The sequence below is a fragment of the Sinocyclocheilus anshuiensis genome, unplaced genomic scaffold (assembly GCF_001515605.1).
Source record: "Sinocyclocheilus anshuiensis isolate Anshui unplaced genomic scaffold, SAMN03320099.WGS_v1.1 scaffold629, whole genome shotgun sequence".
Taxonomy (NCBI): domain Eukaryota; kingdom Metazoa; phylum Chordata; class Actinopteri; order Cypriniformes; family Cyprinidae; genus Sinocyclocheilus; species Sinocyclocheilus anshuiensis.
Window position 1 is genome coordinate 824,314 of NW_015536485.1, and position 8,146 is coordinate 832,459.

Sequence of the window (8,146 nt, forward strand, 5' to 3'; positions counted from 1 at the left end):
AATACCCATGCTGAACTATTTGTGGAAATAAAGAAATCCCAGCCCAAATAAAATACAGAAAATGGTTTAGAAGTCCACAAATGTATATATATATATATATATATATATATATATATAAATATTATTTCAAATATTTTAAATTCCCATGACAACAGTGAGGACCCAGTAATGACATAACAGAAATGAGAAATGGCAGCTGATGCACAAGGCTGACTGTGAAAGTTCCAATTCACAGGAGACAGAAGCTCCAAAGCCCTGAGGAACAAGGTCAATGGACAGAACAGTTTTTCCTTTTCAGAGGGGAACAGCAGCGAGCCTTTTCCCACGCTTGGAGTGCAAAGCAACAGAGGGATGACCCTTAAATATTAGTTTGATTACAATATAAATTAACTGTGAATGAATTTAAAAAGTGAACTAGTAATAAATATAGAGTTTACAGTTAGCCTGCCATAAAATGCTCAGTTTATTCTCAACCAGCCTGAATATTTTTGATGATGCAGACAGGATAGAAGGAACAAATGACTCAGATCCAGTGGCTGAACGTCTCTGTCATAAACACAAGTGTCATGATGGGACGAACAGTGCCTGATATGTAGCATCTTCCTGGAATAGCTTCTCCTTTTTATCAGCACCAAGGGAATGTGTTTCTCAGCGTGTGGTCACAGTGTCCCTCTATGTCCTGCTCTCAAAGGGTCATCTGAGGTTGTATCAAAAGAGTGATTGCATTCCTTTGACAAGGTTCCTAGTGAGTGGCATGTTCAATCAATTCTTTCATGCTGTCAGTTTATATTTCAGATGTGATTATGGAGCAGAAACAAGAAAAGGTTAAAAAAAAGAACAAAAGAGAAAAATTATGATAAAATATCAATAAAGGGTTGCAGATCTTCAGCAGCTTTTGAATATGCTTACAGCATTTTGTGTTCATGGCATGTTGGCTCATGAGTGCCCCCAATTATTAATAAATTACTGTTGTGCTGTGATACTGCAGTCTTTCTTTGGTAGATGCTGCCCTCTGCTGACACACTTTTTAAAAAAACGAATGAATGAGAATGAGATGCTACCAAGGACATGCAAAATGAATGTTATCTAAAATAAAAGGAGAAAGTGACCAGGATGCTGAAATCTGTGCTTCATGGGTACTGAACCCTTTGCATAAAATAAGGAAAATGTATTGGTAATTTTCTGTCAGGACATTATTAATTAATTTTATGGATATTTCTAATAATTGTAAAACACTGTAAAGTGTAAAATGCAGGTAAAACACCTGTAAAAATCAATATGGAAAATTTCTTCATTTTAGTACAGTACATTGTGGCCTTTTTTTTTTTTTTTTGCAGTGTATAAGAATCTTATATGTCATGCTTTCCCCCACACTTTGGTACTATTTTGTATGAAAGGTGTACATTTTCAAAATCCCGCAAAAATCCACAAAATTATAAATTATCAAAATTATATATATATTTTCAATCCACATAATCATTGTTTTAAAACACAAGACCTTTTTAATATGAGGACATTTAAATTAATTAAAGATGTTATAATAATACAAGCTACAGCTATCATGAAAATATACTTACATCACACAACTTATGTAACTGACTTCAAATAATATTTGTAATAGTATCTATTCAGTGTGTTATGATGTTATGAGATGGCCATAAGGTTTTGTGTTAGAACAGATACTGTCAATACAATAAATGTTCTCTGAATCGATACTGTAGTAGTTGACCTTTTCAGATGACGGGTCAGTTAAAAGCTGTAAATAAAAGTGTGATCGTGATAGAATTATAAAAAGCCGTTTTGTACTGTGAATGATAACTTTACAGATGAAAAACATGTGTAGTGAATATGATACTTTAGTTACAGTTTTATGTTTTGTACTAACATAAGTGAAATTTTGCTAAAATGTTGAATATTTGTTGTATTTGTATAAGTATATAACTATAACTATAATGAAAGTGCTAGCACAAATAAATAAACACATAAATAAAAATGTATATAAATATAAATATAATTGTGTATTTCAAACATAATTGATCTAAAACTGTGTATTTATGCAGTGGTAAGTTATTGCACCAAAGGAAAAAAACTGTAAGAGCCCTAATAATAAAATAAATGTCACACTTTTAATAGCACTAATAAATAATAATAATAATAACAATAATAATGATGATCATGATGATGATGTGATGCTCTGTTTCATATATGTTGCTTTAATTATGTATTTTATATAAAACTGCAGGAATTGACACAACAATTCTGTTGGTGTCTTGATGCTGATCTCCCACTAGGAGGCAATGTTTCATAAATAATTACAAACAGGAAATAAAGCGGATTCAAAATGATGTGATGCTCTGTTTCATATATGTTGCTTTAATTATGTAGTTTATATAAAACTGCAGGAATTGACACAACAATTCTGTTGGTGTCTTGATGCTGATCTCCCACTAGGAGGAAATGTTTCATAAATAATTACAAACAGGAAATAAAGCGGATTCAAATTCCTCTACTTCCTGTAAGTACAAATAAATACAAATGGATATATTTAAGCCAAGTGCTAACTTTAGAGTATGTCATATTGACATGCAATGCATGTATTGATAAATATGTGGGAAAAGCTTCATCAGGGTGAAATATATTGTCACTTGCTGCTGCTAGTGTGTCAGTGTTCTCTGTAGTCTTCATGAGGGCCTAGCATTGAGGCGTCGCTGCATCAGGCTGTATATGTGATGGTTGTGGGGGATGCATGCACTGACCTTGATGCTACTGTCTGACTCACCATGCGCACTGTTTTATTGAAGATTTCTGAAGACGTGGGCCAACAAACATGATACAGTTTGCTTTGAGGTCGGATGCACTGTAAGTCTGTGAATGGACTTGCTAACGCTGGCTCTCACTTCTGACGAACAAGGTGGTAGGTTTATGGATTGAATTAAATACACAGGCATACAGTCATTCAGAATGAATTCTCGGCTCTTACGTTTGTAGATCGGACTATCATATGATGAAGTGCAGCTGTAAAAGTCAAAGGAGGAAATCGCCATATCTGAATGCTTTAACCTCATGAATGCATTTATATTTATGCATTTGGCATTACTTCAAGATCAAAGTGAAGAGTTTCAGCCATGAAATGTGTGTTATTTTTACAGGCTTGTCTAGCAATCATAAAGATTATGTAAGGGTTTAATATAAATATCCAATGCAAACCTCTGATAAGTTCACGTATATTCATTATAATATAAGTTTTTTATTTATTTATTTAGTTTTATTTATTTATATATGTGTAGATATACAAACAAATATACACATACATAAATAAAAAAAAATCATTAATAATATATTATAATTTAGTAAATACTTTTATTTATATGTATAGGTTATGTATGTATGTATGTAAATATACACACTAGGCCTATATATTACCCAAAGCAATACATACACACACATTTTAATATAATTTACACACTATACTATAGTTTTTTTAATATATTTTTTAATTTGATTAGATTAAATTTGGTTATGTTTTCATTTTAATTTTACCTAATGTTTTAGTAAGTTTATTAAATTTTCATTTATTTATTTTTTTAAAATATGTCTATATAGATTTTAAGTTTTAGTTTTTATTTTTAGTTATTTTAAACTAAACAAAAATTAGAAACGAGAAAAATGAGAAATTTTCTTGGCAACTAGCTGAAATAAAATGTTTAATTTTTTTTTAATTGTATCTTATTTAATTTTAGTTAATGTTCATTTTAATTCCAGTAATGAGTAATGAAGTGTTTGTACATAGCTTTAGTTTTAATGAAAATAAGCCTGATACCCTGATACAAAATATGTTAAATTAATTAAAAATAAAATAATCATTAAAATAATCAATCCAAATAATGATGAGGTGATTTATTTATTATGGTTACCATATTGAAATTGATTTCCATGGTTTTTAATGTTTTTGTTGTTGTTGTTGTTGTTGTTGAATGTAAACCCCACTGTTGCTCCACTCTTGCATAACGTTTTAGCCCATTAATCTTTTTATAATCAAAGTCTGAGATCAAATTACTACTAGAGCACAACACTCAAGTACATGTAGCCCCTCTTTAATCAACAGGACCTTCATCTGACAAGAAGCATGAGATACTCGCTTCTAATGTTGCGTTGACTATATGCTGTATATCTACTGGACCATCTTCTAGCCCCCATTTGGCTGATGAAATTAAAATATTCAGCCATTGCCAGTGTTTCGTTGTAGAATCATATTCTGTGGACAAATTGTGATTGCTTTTGTGGATTAATGAGAATATTCATGCGATTATTGTCTAGGCGGTGCAATATAGTTTAATGCACAGTCTAGTGTGAAAGCAACCAAGGACATGATTTACAAACCAAACGACGGCCCTTTATGTCATTACATGTGTAAACAAATACAAAAGCTAACAAATCTTTATGGCTGCTCGTGCAAAGACGTTATCAAATGTATTTCCTCTTTCTGAACTCCAGTATTTGATTTTCGAACTGGGTGATGAACTTTCTCATTACTGTCAGCAGGAATGATGTGGCTTAATCTTGAGCTGAGAGAATCATGTGGACAGCTTTGGCAACTGGGTCCAAACCGTTGCCTTGGCAACTGTGTAAACCTACACTTGAAGCTGTTCGTTGCCTGTGGGCATTGATGGTTAAATATGAAACACAAGCTCGGTCTGGCCAGTCATGTGCATAACAAGCCTGTTTATCTCATAGTGAAGCATCTGTGATAAATCTGGGCTTTACATTTTTATTCTGTCCACATTAAATAAAAATAGGAACAATCCAGGGTTATTAAGAAAGTAACTACTAAAATTTAAACTAAAACCTAAAAAAAGGAAAAGAAACATTAACTGAAACTAAATAAAAAGAAAAAAAAAAAAAGCCTTTTTATTTTAGCTGGTTGCCTCATATTTTACTAAAACTAAAATTTTTACTAATAATTTAATAAAAATGTGAAAAGTTATAACATCTAATATATATAACCTATATCTGCTTTTTTCTTTCAGTTTGACCTGTAAGTCTAAAAAAACACACACACAAGATATGAAAGCACATTACCACTTTAATGCAAAATTGTATTCACTTTAATTTAAAATTGAGTTAACAAAATCATTTATAAAAAAATCTTTAAAATAAATACTAGTACACCAACTTTTAACATTCTTAAGCCTTATAGCAGTCCAGACAGATTGTCAGTGTCTTTAAAAAAAAAAAAAAAAAATTTTAAAACCATTATTTTTCATGATGATTTTGCTAATATTATTTTATTTATTTATTTTTTTAAATAAGATACCACCACTTTACCATGGTACCATCACAATACTTTTTGTAAGGGGTTATTTATTGTAAAAAAGGATGAATAAATTAAATAAATTAATGCATTAAATATTCAAACACTTTTCTCCATTTTATAAACTTTACAAAACACATAATTTGCTTTTTGAAAGTATGCTATGTGCTTTTAAGCCCATGCGTACTTCAGTAAAGTCTGTATCTCCTTTGTGTTGAGTACAGGTTTTTGTGCAGATGCATCTCTCTCCACCAGCAGCTCTGCTGTTCCCTCTCATGGACACTATTAAGGGGATCTGGGAATGCAGTCACTCTGATTCCGTTATGCGGTTCTCTTCATCTCTTCATGGCACTCCGACCGCCTCAATCAGCCTTGTTAGGGTCTGCACCGGTCCCTTCCAATTCTTGCCCGAGCTTCCACCTTTTGCAGAACCAAAATGCACCTACATTTTTCATTTTGGTTCTTCATCTTCAGTTGGTGGTCTGGCTGCAATGGCCTTTTTGCTTCTTGCCTTAGCGCTCTTCACTGTGAGCTGGTTGACTAGATTTCGGTAGGCAGCGGAGCGCAGGAATCGTGGGTGACAGTCCTTTTCCATGAGAATATAGATGCGGTACTGGGCCATATCGAAGCAGGATGCCGTAGGGCTTTTCAAGTTGGCTCGAGTAATGTCTCGGGTCTCATAATCAATGTTAACCTGGAAGCGAACAGGAAGTGAGTTCAAACATCTGCAATTTAGGAACGATACCACAGGATATGGTGATTCATTATGTATATTTACCTCTCTAGGAGCTTCACTTCCGATAAACTCCTCGTAGATCCTCTTGGCTTTGGATGGCATCTTAGCTGCAGACTTTGTACTTTTGTAGTCCTCACAGGCCAGGTAGAAAGCAATGTTTTCTTCACTAAACTCAGATATCAGGAAAGCTCTGAAGGCATATAGTCCATCTGATAGAGAGCGAAAAATGGGGTTAGAGAAGAGATTAGTTGTGTAACGTGTCTTATCAGATTAAAGCCCCCCACACAGATCAGACAGCAGGACAGACACATCTGTGCACTGCAGTCCTATTTCTAGCATCTAAATGTATACCTAACTCTAAATTTAGGCTGAACTCTAAATTCAAAGCTGTAAATAAAACTTATTGGAGTATGTTTTATAAGAAAACTATTTCAGTCTTTCACATTAATTGCCATTTCTTTGTAGTTATTTGTGAAATTTGCTAGCAATGGAAGGGAATTTTTTCCAAGTAAATCGTACTCCAAATGTTTTTTAATGTACGTCATTACTGAGGCTGATTTTTACTTGATGTTATAATTTTTCTACATTATATTCATCATTTAATTATAATGATTTGCTTTACCTCATAACGTTTTTAAACATAAAATGGGGTCATCTTTATTACACAATGAAAAAAACCCCAAATATATATATTTCAGAGTTGATTATCAAAGATTGTTGGAGTACATTTTACGAGAAAAAAGTCTTTCTGCTTCAAAATTTCACACTTACAATATATTACTTGTTAATTCTTTGTACTTATTTGTGAAATTATTAGCAATTGAGTGAATTTTATTTTTTTTTCAGTGTGGACTTACGTTTGCTGGACAGAAGCTTCTCAAAAGACTGTTTCCACATCAGACATTCCTCCAAGGTCAACCTGCAAAGATGTAAGCCAGTCAGAGAAGAAACCGTATAAAACTAAACACGCTTTATCATGCAAAAAGAAACATGTTATGAAATAGGCAAAAGCCAGTGCATTCAATAACTGTACTTACCTTGGTTTTCTATATTTACATAGGCTGCTCAAGTCTTGTCTCTGCAGAAATCCACCTACGCATGCCTTTAATCTTTTGGCCCTGATGTTAGAAAAGCATTTATTTAATATACAACATATGTACACTTTTGAAATATACACAGTTCTTATAAGATTAAAAGCCCCTACTGATGTTATATAAAAGAGTAGAGGTTTACGTTTAAGCCTTCAAATGATTTGTATAAAATATAAAAAGCACATAAAACCCTTAAAAATGTCAATATGAGGATCGTACCTTTCTAGGCAATTGTTTGAGAGCCCTGTTATTCCTCTACACATTGGAAAGCCAGAAGGGAAATAAATATCCATTGCGCAGTGTGATCTCTAAGTGAAATTTATCAGCAGTGTGTCTGCAGTGAGGGAACAGGGAGTTTATATAGAGCAGGAAGCAGAGCATCATCTCTCCTCTCGGCCAATCGCGATCCAGTTCACTCTCCACTCATGTACTGTGTACTGTGCATTCATGTGTATGTGAAAAGGCAGGAAAGTCCACAGTGATGGACGGTAATGTTCACAAGTGTGGTTATTGTAGGTGCCCTAATTTAGGTCATTTTAATGTTCTTTTACACTGCTGACACACTGTTCCAGAAATATGATTATTTCAAAAGCATAAATAAAAATAACATCCGCAACTCTGAATTTTTATATCTAAATTTATTTATTTATACAGTTTTAAATGAGTGCTTGACTAAAAACTATGGCAACATGAAGAGGTTCAATTTAAGATTCTCTCTCTCTCTCTCTCTCTCTATATATATACACTGAACAAAATTATAAATGCAACACTTTTGTTTTTGCCCCCATTTTTCATGAGCTGAACTCAAAGATCTAAGACTTTTTCTATGTACACAAAAGGCCTATTTCTCTCAAATATTGTTCACAAATCTGTGTTAGTGAGCATTTCTCCTTTGCCGAGATAATCCATCCACCTCACAGGTGTGGCATATCAAGATGCTGATTAGACAGCATGATTATTGCACAGGTGTGCCTTAGGCTGGCCACAATAAAAGGCCACTCTAAAATG

The 8,146-nt window shown here is 33.1% G+C and overlaps 1 protein-coding gene and 1 long non-coding RNA gene across 2 annotated transcripts; one reads left to right on the top strand and one right to left on the bottom strand.

Moving 5' to 3' along the window:
- The first annotated feature begins 2,735 nt into the window (after positions 1–2,735).
- Positions 2,736–7,177, top strand: LOC107684369 (uncharacterized). Its single transcript, XR_001633847.1, has 3 exons — positions 2,736–2,914; positions 6,894–6,976; positions 7,108–7,177. It is a non-coding gene; the product is annotated as an uncharacterized LOC107684369 (long non-coding RNA).
- Positions 5,114–7,464, bottom strand: rgs16 (regulator of G protein signaling 16). The gene is made up of 5 exons (XM_016480611.1): positions 7,358–7,464; positions 7,085–7,165; positions 6,905–6,966; positions 6,090–6,256; positions 5,114–6,005 (listed from the first exon to the last, which is right to left on the bottom strand). The coding sequence occupies exons 1-5, from the start codon at positions 7,429–7,431 to the stop codon at positions 5,763–5,765; spliced, it is 627 nt and encodes a 208-aa protein (XP_016336097.1). The 5' UTR covers positions 7,432–7,464; the 3' UTR covers positions 5,114–5,762.
- Between the last annotated feature and the right edge of the window lie 682 nt (positions 7,465–8,146).